The sequence below is a fragment of the Myodes glareolus genome, chromosome 7 (genome assembly GCF_982192425.1).
Source record: "Myodes glareolus chromosome 7, mMyoGla1.1, whole genome shotgun sequence".
NCBI classification, from domain to species: Eukaryota; Metazoa; Chordata; class Mammalia; order Rodentia; family Cricetidae; genus Myodes; species Myodes glareolus.
The window spans coordinates 53,314,811-53,327,180 of NC_142032.1; the positions used below are offsets into that span (position 1 = coordinate 53,314,811).

Here is a 12,370-nt window from a genome sequence, read left to right on the forward strand (position 1 = left end):
TTCAGTCTCCAGTCAAGTAAAGGCCTTGAGAAGTAAATGGAACACTCCATCCTTTGCCAAGATGTAGAGGAGCTCCACCTAGTGTCCCAGACTTATGTCCCTACCCTGGCACCTGTTGGGCTGGAAGACACTTAAATGATTTTCATTTCTAAAAATGTCTCACTCTACGCTGAAGGGACTGTAACTTCATTTTTACTTGGATATTTTGTGGAGGCCATTCTCTGGAGAGTGAACAATGGTCACTGGGTATAGAAAAAGCTTGTTTGTGAAGCTGTTTAATAGTCAAAGAGAGAAGACACAAAGACCAGGGCACTTGTGCTTCTGGTCTGAATTTTTCTCTCTCCAGAAGCGACTTGTCTCAGGCTTCCAAATGGAGGTCAGAAATGGCAGGTGTCCAGCTTCTTTCACATGTGTGGGGCAGCTTTATGTCTCAGCTGCTCTAAAACCACATTGCAAAGATGATTCAGTCACAGATTCTGTTCAAAGAGAGCCAGAGTCTTAGGAAAGAAATAAGGTGTGGAGTAACAGTCATGGCTGTCCTGCTCCCAGACTCCTGGAAGACCTCAAGTACTGACACAAGAGTAGAACTGACCACATGAAATGTCACAGAACACTTATCAGTAGTTCAGAGATAAAGTGGTTGTCCCAGCACCTAATAAATAAATAAACCTTGCAGAGATGGCAGGCAATATGCTTGTCATTATATCTCCAAAACTGTTGGTCCTTGCGGTTACTAATTTATTTTCATTTAAAATAAATAAGTGGGGACAGCGATATGACTTGGTGCATAAACGTATTTGTGGCCATAACTGACCACATAAGCTCAATACCTGAGGCACAGACCTTAGAAGGAAAGAACTGACACAGTTGTCCTTTGACTGACACTTGCACACTGCTGCTTTATGAGCTGGTTTGTAACTGAGAGTCCTCCTCAGTTGATGTATAAATTTTAACTGGTTTTGGTAGATTATTTGTATTTTCTAGATATAAGATCATGGCATCCTCAGACCCTGACAGCATTCCATTATGACTGCCTATGACATTTCTATGTATAATTGTTTTGGATAGGACTTCTACATTTTGAATCCACTGAGAAAGTAGACACACTGTGTTACAGGATGTCCTTTACTTATTATAAGCAGTCTTTATATATTGAGTCACATTTTGAATACTCAATTCAGTTCATGTTTTGATACTTAATTTTAAAAATTATTCTTGTCAGGCAGTGGTGAAACACACCTTTAAACCAAGGACTCAGGAGGCAGAAGCAGGTGGATATCTGTGAGTTCAAGTCTAGCCTAGTCTACAAAGTGAGCTCCTGAACAGCCAGAACTTTTATACAGAGAAGTCTTGTCTCAGAAAACCAGAAAAAATATTATTACATGACTTATATTTTTGTGTATGTGTATGCATGGGCATGCATGTATCTGGACAAGCACGTGATGATAAGAGGGCAATCAGTGGGAGGCAGTTCTCTCCTTTCACGATGGGGACCACGAGGATTAACTCAGGTCAGTAGGCTTGGTGGCAAGCACCTTTATTCACTGAGCTATGTTGCCAGCCCATAAATAGGTTCTTGCTGAGTTTACATGATTGTTTAGGAAAAATTCCCTACAATGCAGTTTTGGGGAAAAAATAGTAATGAATAATATTAGTTCTCTAAATATTTGATGGAATTCGGCAGTAAAGGATTTTGTTCTGGTCTTATTATTCTTGGTTTGTGGATTTTTGCTACATACAGACTCCATTCACAAATTATTGTCCATTTACATTTCTGAAAATTCTTCATGATTCCATCTTGATAGGATAAATATGTCCAGAAAGTGCTCCTGTATTCTGTCACATTGGTTGGGATGAAGTTGATCATAAGGACCTTTGCCAATCTTTGTTTCCTTTCTGTGATATAATTGGCAATTTCTCTCTTTCCATTTCATATTTTTTCATTTTCTACCCTAGTCTAGATGTGCATTTCTCTGGTTTTTCATAGCTTCCAAGACCTGTGTCTTTGTTTCTTTGGTTTTCTATGTTTCTGCTCTATATTTTTAGTTTCTTTTATTCAATGTTTCTTTCCTTAACTAATTTGGAGTCTACTTTGTTTTTTTTCCCAGTGCATTGAGGTTATTTCTGTCAGGTCTTCTTGATATTTTGATGTAGTTATATGCTAGTTTTGAGGAAATGTTGTCAAGTCCAAATGCAAAGCTGGTTTTTGGAGGTTCAGTGTCCTAGTGAATGCCATCCTGTTGTCAGAAGCCACTTGTTCCTGTTGAGAAGAAGGGAACTCAAGTGTAATAATCAAAAGCTCAAAAGTAAACTGAAACTTCATAAATTGCTTTCTGGGGATGTGAAAGGTCAACTGAAGGAGCAGTAAAGTTTCCATGAGGCTATTCTCCTGGGATCCAGCCAAACAGAATGGAGGGAGGTGAGGGGATCAGCCCTCACTGATGCAGGTCTTGTGAGCTGTCTGAAGGGCGGGACCAGAAAGGCTCACCACATTTAATAACCCTGGTCTCCATGGGCTCAGGTAGAGTCCATTTGCTCACTGTTGCTAACCCTTCAAACAAACTGAGAAGCATGAGGCTGTTCCTGTGTCTTCTCCTGGTCGTCCTGGCTGTTTGTTGCTATGAAGGTGAGTATCATTTATGATCAATCCAATCAAAGTTCCTAGAAAGTTGACCTCTTTGAACAGTTGGTAAGTTTATGTGTGATAAGGTTGAGGTCAGGAAAAGACAATCTAAAGCTTCTCCCAACCTCTTTTTTTAGCCCTCCTAAAAGCCCAGATACTTTCAACTAATTTCCTCCTATTTAGGAAGTTTGATGGGGTAGGGGTGGCAGGGACAAGAAGGCCATTAGAAACAAAATTCAGGAAAGGTTTTTATTAGAGGGATTGTGTTGGTTGTGCTATTTTTCAGTTTATTGTCATTGTATCTGGGAATGTGACTTCAGAGAGCTCTATTCACAGTCAGTATTCTCCCAGTCTGTGAGTAATACATCTCAAATCCCTCCACTAGACATTCAACTCAATGAGACTCATGTAGTCCGATCAGTTTTCTGGGGATCCTACAATAACAGGGATTAAAACAGCACAGTCATTACCACTAAAATGTCTATTTTTCCAAAAATAACTAATTTTTTGTAAACATTCCATTTGTTTGTAAACAGAACATTCCTACATGCTCTGTACCTTCAATGGGAACCAAGTTTCATGGGCAGTTTCTCTTGTTCTTTTCTGCATCTCCTCCTGTCTGCCCAAATATCCCTCCTCCGATAGTCTACAGCACATCCCTACAGACTGATGGGACCTGCTTTAGGCCCACATCAGATGCTCTTTGGGCACTTCCTAAGGCTAGCATTGTCATGTCCTTGGATAAACTGAGTCTGGTGACTCATCCCAGTGATCCAAGTTAGGTGAAGCTGAAACAAGGAACTTTGGTCTGAGACCGGCCCAGGCCACCTCTGGAGATGGGTGAGGTTTGTGTTACTATTGTTGATTTGGTTTTTAAAGAGTGTTGAAAAGAATGTGGAACCTAGATTAGGAAAGTTGATTTCTTCAGTTCTACCCAAATATTCATCATAGATCTTTAGAAACCATAAGGTAGGTGTCAGCTTCCCTTGTCAGCCTCCCTAAAAGTAAATCTGAGCATTGCTTTAGAAGGACAAAGCTTTTCATAGTTTCCTAATTATACTCTTTTGTGTAACAAAACTGATCAACTCAGTTAGGTGGTGGTGCAGGTCTTTAATCTCAGCACTTGGAGAGAGAAGCAAGCAGATCTCTGAGTTCAGTGCCAGCCTGATCTACACATCGAGTTCCAGGACAGTCAGAGCTACAAAAAGAAACCCTATCTGAATAAAAAAATTAACAACTTTTGTAACATTACATTAGATTTTTACCTTGCTGCATGACCTAATTTCATCAATTTCAAATTGTGACCTTTCGACACATAAACACTCTGCTTGGTTTTTAATTTTCCCATCTCTTTTAAAATTCTAGCTCTGTTATTTATGTGAAAATTAGATGACACAAAAATTCCTTTTAGCAACTGTCGAAGACTCATGAAAATACTACTAAAGATGCAGTCAAAACTCCAAATTTTAATGCTATGAAAGGGAAGTTCTGCAGCCATAGAAGGTTTGGAAGTTGTGAGTGTCAACAGAAACAGAGACCGAGTCAATAATACTCTTTCCTCAGTCCCTTGCTGTGTGATCTTGAGGAAGTCACGCTATCTTGCTTCAGTGTTGTCATAGGAGGGAGCCATAATACTGGTTATCCTGTCCAGTCTGCAGCCCTAAGTCAAAGAGACTCATGCAAAAATAATTAATTAAATATGCACAGTAATTTTGACTAACTGGATTCTTTCTCCTTACTCTCTCCAGCTAATGCCGCCCCAGTTTGTTTAGCAGTTAAGCGTGCATGCTCCACCTTCCTACTGTTCAGTGAGAAAGCACTGAAGAAAGAACTTGGGAGATACGATGCACCTCCAGAGGCTGTTGAAGCAAAATTGCAAGTGAAGCGATGTGTAGACAGCAAACTGAGCTACGTAGAAAGAGTTAGCGTAGCAGGTGTATTGGTATGTTCACTTTGCTTTACACACTCAGAAGGCCACTAATAAAGTTGACCGAACATTCTATGGGGAACACATGGATGGGGTGAGGCACTGGAATTATAGGTCACCAACTGTAGGCTGTTTCAGGCATACACTACAGATTTGAATTATAAACAGTGCCTGGCTTAGGTGCCTCCTTCTAGAGTTCCACCCTGGATACAACACTCCCAAGGCACCCTAACAGGGACAAATGGATCCCTAAAAAAAGGAGGATTCAGGGCTAACTCTATTGTCAATCCACTGGGAACTTTGCTGAAGCTGGCATCTGCACAATGAGTGGATATTATCTCTATCCAATGCTGTGGGGAGTGTTGGTGGATGAAAATCACACAGAGGGGGAAAGGGAACTAGAGACAACCTCCTTAAGAGCAAAATATAGGCAGGATGCATTTCTCTGCCAACTTTGCTGGCCCTGCCAGGAGTCTGTGAACTGACTGTTCCCAGTACTTCTTACCCACTTCTGTTCTGGGTCCCCCCCTGGTTATTCCATTGATCTGAAGATAGAGTTCACAATTCTAAATCATCAGAGGGAGTTATACCTGGGAGCTGTGATCTGTTCTGTAACCCTCCTGATCACAGAGACAGAGGGGCTTGAGGCACACTGTTGAACCCATTCAGAGTGCATTTGCCTGAATTTGAAAGAGTTTCCATTCATGTGCATTATTTGATGTAATTTCCCCAGAACAAATCAGAAATTTCCCCAAGCACACTTTGCCCATCTTTCCAAAGTGCTCTCTCATGGAGCACAAGTTTGTTAACATTTCTTCTCCAGGCACTGCCTGACTTGCTCACCTTTCTTCTCTCGCTTTCTGTTTATTTCCAGACACAAATTTTAGTATATTGTGGTTTCAAGCAATAATGAAGTAATTTCTGGACTCCATTGCTTCTCCCGGATACGCTGACTTTCCTTGCCCAATGTGAAGGCTCCAACGTCTTGCACTAATAAATTACTCTTTTTGCATGTTACCATCTGTCTATTGTCGTCCTAAGCCTTGAGTTTTGCAATAAGTGGGTTTTGAATAAAATGATTAGTTTTTTTAGTGATGGTAATAATTTACCAAGATAATCCCTATCAGGATGACTATCAATCCTGGGGATCAGGCATCAGAAACCCTGGTGTTTGGTCAAACACCATCTTACGCTGCCCTGCAAGTAAGTTTCCTGTAGCCATAAATGAAAATTATCACATATGATAACAAACATTGGCCTGTCCCTTGGCCACTGTACTAAACGGTCTCATTGATACCCATGAACAATGTGCCAGTCACTGCCTGCGTACTCCAACTCAGTATCTTCCCCATTCAGCCATGGTACTACTTATGACAAGCTCCTTGTTCTGAAATAAAAGCCCTGGTTGTCATAAGCTTAACTGAAGTAGATCCACCATGCTCTCCATTCCTTAAGGAAATGCAGCACAATGTAGGCAAGCTTGTGTCCTGATCATATTCATTTATAATTTCCTTCCTTATGTCTCTCTGAATATTTCCACATTTTCCCTAGTAAAGCAGTCATAGCTTTGTGCCACATCAGGGCACAGGAGATAATGAGGGAGAAATAAAAGGGGTATCTAGTGATGCCTACTGCCTACAGTTCTAAACTTGCTCCATATCCTTGAGTCTTTTGTGTTCTTGCTCTCTAGAACAATATGAACATGCTTCAGAAAGTTCAGGTCACTGAAACCCTGCCCATTATGGGTGACCAAAAGAAAAGAAAGAACTCTTCCAAGAATGTTATACAATCACCAGTAACACTTTTTAAAAAGCATACAAATACACCAGCATAAATGTTTAAAAAAAAAAACTGATGTTCGAACTACATTATGTCTTGAGGGAAAGAAACTAAGATAGAATAGTTGGTTGTTTCTTTACTCTTAGGCTCTTTTGGGGTGTCTGCCATCCAGCTCCCAAAAGAATATCACAGTCTTGTTATTACTTATAAATGCCCAACCCTTGATGGGCATGATCGACCGACTGTTAGAATTAACCAGACCAGCTCAAAAACAAGTAATATAATTTAATAATTGGAAAACAGAGAAAACTTACATGACCGTGGTCCAGCGAGCACCATGGGCATCCAGGAGAGCGAGTAAACAATGGGCGGGCACCTGGATTCCCAGGTCCTTCTTCCTGGACCCAGGCGACCACACCCCAGCCAAATGTGATTGGCTGAACTTCCCCACCATCCCCCCTTTTGTCTAAACGAGATTGAACCAAACCCAATACAATTATATATAATAGGAACAGATACTAAATATAAAATTACAAGTAACAAACAATATTAAGCAAGAAACAAATAACAAAAGTTTTACTAAGCATTCTATTTCAAGGAGTCTAAATAATGTATTGAAATTAAGTTTAGCTAAATCATGAAGAGGGCAATTACAATTATCTAATCTTCAACTCCATCAAAAATCTGAGAAGGGAAGTAATATTACTTGAGCAACCAGGAAGTACCAAAGAGAAACTTCCAAAATGTGCAACAAATGATAGAGACAACTGACTACCTGGGCAATCAACCAAAGTTTCATTTGCAATGTTGAGGCAACCAACTTTGGCTAAGGCCTAACGTAATTGACATACCATTTTCAAAGTCAAGAAACTTTTTGGAACTATCTTACCCTGTATTGGCAGAATAAGACAATCCTGTTTTTATCCATTTACGGATACTCTGTATCTCTGTCAGTGGTCAAGGTATGGGCTTTTCTTTGCCCAAAGGCCGGTTCTGCCAAGAAGAAGACAAGCTCCAATTGGAGTGTCTTTGGTGCTCAACATTCTCTCGGCAGTAGAGCGGTGTTGCCAGGAGTGATTGTGTCTCACTACCGCAGAACTCTAGGTTAGATTAAAGGCCATTTTCTATAGCTCTTTGAAGAGGTTGAAGATTATACTATCTATACTAAATATAATCTCTATGTATCTAAAGAAATATGAATATAACAAACGTATATAACTATTGATTTATAATTCTCGATACCTATCTAACTTGAAGAATAAGAGAATAAACAACTGTGCAATAAATGAGGACAATGACCTCCAAATGTAAACAATGCATATCATTACATAAACAATATATAAGTATCTTAATCAGAGGTAGAAATATACACTGCAATATGGTAAATATATATATCAATACTATATATATGTATATCAATACATAAAAATGTTTTAAACAGAGGTAGAAGCATACTCACATACAATATTCATTATAATTTAACTTTGTGTCAATATACAAGAATCGATACCAATATAATTTTCTAAAAACAATAATTCACAGATACCAATCTATTATCCCATTACCAATTATCCCCCTTTTTTTTTTTCAAGAACACCCTTGAGCCTATAAAATACCTCTCCTATCCCTCAACCCTATGCCAAATATAACCAATCCCTAAATGATGGCCCTAAACCTGAGGGCAAATGCTGCTGGGAGAGGGGACGTCGTCCTCTAAGATTGCTTTCAGCTGTCATGGGGGCAATGTTCTTCTTAGGGGGTCCTGTGAAAGTAAATTATGGTAAAATTCCAAGATCGATATTTTGTCTGGGAAAATTGCAAATAGTCTTTGAGTGTTCTGAGGAGGTCCAGGCAGAATGTTGCCAAAGATGTGCACCATTTGGAACTGTCTTGTGCAGCTGGTACCAAAAAAAAAGGTCTAATAGTAGCACTATCAACATCATGACGTTATATTAACCAGGTGGAGTCAATGTTGTGGGGCCCCATCTTCATTCTAGAAACTTCTAAAATTACTGCAGAAAATTTAATGTTTCTTATGGAAAACTTAAGCATTATCTATAGACATATACAGACAATTTGAAGAAAGATACAATAAAGACAGAAACAGATATGAGAAAAGGCAAAGAAAGTTTATAAAATATTATTATTATTACGATGATGATGATGATGATGATGATGATGATGTCCCATATCATAGCTCTTGACATGAAACAGAAACTCTGGGATATCTCTTACCAATAGGCTTGGAATTAGAGAGGGATTGAGCCAGAGTCCAACCCCAAAACCAGCTCTATATATTTATAAATAAATGTACATTAATACATACTTAAAAATATGTGTATAATAATTTTACTACTAGACCTATTCAGTGTTATTGCTGATCCATATTGGGTTGTAAATAGTTTCCATCTGTCAGAATTCAAACATCCAGGGTCCTTTGAATTCTTTGAAAATGAGTGTTTACTTGCGGAGATAAGAAGAGAACCTGCCCCCATCCTATATGCTTTTCTTACCATCGGTATAATTGTCATCATTGTGGATGAATTGTTTTATCCTTTCCAAGACATTCCTCCTCTTCAAACTGAACCTTTATTAATTTTGATGATTTCCACAATTTTTCTTCTCCTGTGGAAACAAGAGAAAAACCCCTTCCCCAGTGCAGCACATTTCCTGGTTTCCATTGCGAGGTCAGCACATCCTTGAAATAAACTGGTTGATTAAATTCAGCAGACTTTTCCATTATCCAGTGTCTTTCTGCAGCCATTGTCCCATTCTCATTAGCACTGAGAAAATTCAAAGTTAATAAAGCATTATGTAACCTATTTCTGGGGGTATTTTACATCCCTTTCTGTTTGTTTAACATATCCTTTATAGTTTGATTTGATCTTTCTATGACTGCTTGATCTGTAGGATTGTATGGTATACCTGTAACATGCTTAATATTATAATAAGGAAAAAAATCATTTCATTTTCCTAGAGACATAAGCTGGACCATTAGCTGTCTTTATTTGTGCAGGTATACCCATGATGGACATGACTTCTAATAAATGAGTGATTACTAAATCAACTTTTTCTGAGCTTAAAGCAGTTGGCCATTGAAAACCTGAATAGGTGTCAATGGTGTGGTGTACATATTTTAATTTGCTAAATTCCACAAAGTGGAACGCATCCATCTGTGAGATTTCATTCCTTTGAGTACCCTTTGGGTTGGTCCCTGCAGGCAGTGGTGTTTGATTATAGAAAGAGCAAGTAGGGCATTTCTTTATAATTTCCTTAGCTTGTTGCCACATAATAGAAAACTCTTTCTTCAAGCCTTTGCTATTGATGTAATGTTTTTTTATGAAATTCAGAGGCCTGCAGCACACTTCCAATCAACAATTGATCAATGTCTGCATTACTTGGTGCTAGAGGACCTGGCAGACCCGTATGGGATCAGATGTGTGTTATGTACATAGGGCAAAGCCTGTTCCTGATCATGTCTTGTACCTGGATAAATAATGAAGTCAGTTCTGTATCATCTGGTATAAATTCAGCGGTTCCAATATGCAAGATAACTCTTTCTGCATATTGCGAGTCAGTAACTACATTAAGAGGTTCTTTAAAATCCCTTAGCACCATAAGAATGGCATATAATTCTGCCTTCTGGACAGAATCGTAAGGGCTTTGTTCCACCTTACTCAATTCTTCTGATTTGTAACCTGCCTTCCCTGATTTATTAGCATCAGTATAAAATGTTCAGGCTCCAGCTATTAGAGCATCATGGATGATTTGAGGAAGAATCCAAGAATTTCTCTTTATAAAGTTAAGCCTATTGCTTTTGGGATAGTTGTTATTAATTTCTCCCAAAAATAGCACAAGCTCTTTGCCATGGTTCATTGTTTTCCCATAACTTTTTTATCTCATCATTGGAGAAAGGCACTATAATTTCTGCTGGGTCTTTGCCTGCTAGTTGACAAAGTCTCAATTTACATTTTATAATTAATTCAGAGACTTTTTCCACATAAGTTTTTAATTTTTTACTTGGTTTATGTGGTAAAAAGATCCATTCCAAGATAATATCATCTCTCTGCATTAAGATTCCTGTAGGAGAAATTCTGGAAGGCAATATGACAAGAATACAACTAAGCTTTGGATTCACTCTGTCCATATGTGCCTCCTGTAATTTTTCTTCAACCATTGTCAGTTCCTTTTCAGCTACAGCTGTTAATCCTCTGGGACTATTCAAGTCTTTATCACCATCCAAGGTTTTGTTTAAATGAATTATTAGATCAGGTGTTATCCCAACAGCCGGTTGTGGCCTAGAGATGTCTCCTAACAATCTTTGAAAGTGATTAAGAGTCCTTAACCAATCTCTCCTAATTTGTGCCTTTTGTGTCTTAATTTCTTGTAAACCTATTTTATAACCTAGATAATTGACAGAATCTCCTCTCTGTATTTTTTCAGGAGCAATCTGCAATTCCAATTTAGGTGAAACTATCTTTATTTCTTCAAATAGTCTTTCTAAGGTATCTATGTTTGAATCAGATAACAAAATATCATCCATGTAATGGTAAATTATAGACTTAAGAAATCACTTGTGTATTATTTCGAATGGTTGACTTACAAAATATTGACACAAGGTGGGGCTATTTAACATACCTTGTGGGTGGACAGTTCACTGGTACCTCCTGGTAGGCTTACAGTTATTATAAGTAGGCACTGTGAAGGCAAACTTTTCTTGTAAAGGTATAGTGAAGGAACAATCCTTTAAATCAATAACTAAGAGAGGCCCTCCCTTTGGCAACAGAGAGGGCAGAGGAATTCCAGATTGCAGAGGGCCCATAGGTTGAATAACCTTGTTGATAGCCCTAAGTTCTGTCACCATTCTCCATTTACCAGATTTTTTCTTAACAACAAATACAGGAGAATTCCAAGGGCTGGTAGATTCTTCTATATGTCGAGCACTAATTACTCTTGTGTCAGATGTTCTAAAGCCTGCAACTTTTCCTCAGCTAAAGGCCATTGTTTGATCCATATTGGCTTCTCAGTCAACCATTTTAGATGCAGGGCTGTTGGTACCTCTGAAGGATCATCAATTGCTTTGTGTTCTTGTACAGCCCGAATGACCGGCTTCTGCCATCTGTAATATCTTTTAATATTTTCCTCAGAAATATAAGCTTTAGAAGCAGCAGGAATGTTAATCTGGGTATTCCATTGCTGCAATAGGTCACAACTCCATAAATTCACTGCAATATTGGCTACATATAGCCTTAGTTTTCCTCTTTGCCTCTCTGGCCCTAGGCATTCAACCCATCTCGTGCTTTGTCTTACCCGAGATAGGGTTCCAATTCCCAGGAACTGAAAATTTACCTCCTGAAGAGGCCAATTAATTCAGATGCCAAGATTCTGGAGTAATGATACTTACATCCGCACCTGTGTCCAATAAGCCTTCCATAAAAATGCCATTTATACACACTCTAAGCTTTGGTCTTTGTTCATTTATAGAAGTCTGCCAGAATATACGTTTTCTCTGTCCTACCAGATTTCTTGACTCATTCTCCACATTTATCTCATCCTTCAGACCATTGTTGCTTCTATCAGAAGGCATGGAGCCTTCTAAGCTTCCTGACGAGACATGTTTTTCACAGTAACCGGAAATGACTGGACCACATTCGCCATGGGGGTCTGCGAGAGGTCCCCCCATTGCACTTCCCAATGGTAACAAGTTGCCTTGTCTATCTCTTGTTGATCTACATTCATTTGTCCAATGTCTGCCTTTTCCACATCTCCTACATAAACCTGAAGGCTGAGTCCTGCTGTTCCTGTTATTCCTAGAAGAGGCATTATTCCTGGAAATCTGTTGTCTACCTTCCCTTTTCATATGACCCATTTTACCACAATTAAAACACTTGGTATCTCGATGCCTTCTCTTACCATTGGAAATTGCTTCTCCTACCCACGCTTCAGTGCCATAGTCAAATGTATCAACATCCTTTGTATGCAAGACCCATTCCTCCAAGGGCACTGATCTGATCTTTTACGGCCCCAGGATCCTTTTGTAC

General features: G+C 39.0%; 1 protein-coding gene across 1 annotated transcript; it reads left to right on the forward strand.

Annotated features, from left to right (window-relative positions):
• Window positions 1–2,493: 2,493 nt before the first annotated feature.
• LOC146893567 (secretoglobin family 1D member 2-like) lies at window positions 2,494–5,567 on the forward strand. The gene is made up of 3 exons (XM_085692620.2): window positions 2,494–2,626; window positions 4,372–4,565; window positions 5,425–5,567. Exons 1-3 carry the CDS (start codon window positions 2,512–2,514, stop codon window positions 5,458–5,460), a joined length of 345 nt encoding a protein of 114 aa, XP_085548746.2. The 5' UTR covers window positions 2,494–2,511; the 3' UTR covers window positions 5,461–5,567.
• The last annotated feature ends 6,803 nt before the right edge of the window (window positions 5,568–12,370 follow it).

Excerpts from the sequence above, each read along its gene's own strand:
- LOC146893567 (XM_085692620.2), top strand. The coding sequence starts at position 2,512 with ATGGGCTCAGGTAGAGTCCATTTGCTCACTGTTGCTAACCCTTCAAAC. Across the intron at positions 2,627-4,371 it reads GGCTGTTTGTTGCTATGAAG|CTAATGCCGCCCCAGTTTGT; the intron begins GTGAGTATCATT and ends TACTCTCTCCAG. Across the intron at positions 4,566-5,424 it reads TTAGCGTAGCAGGTGTATTG|ACACAAATTTTAGTATATTG; the intron begins GTATGTTCACTT and ends GTTTATTTCCAG.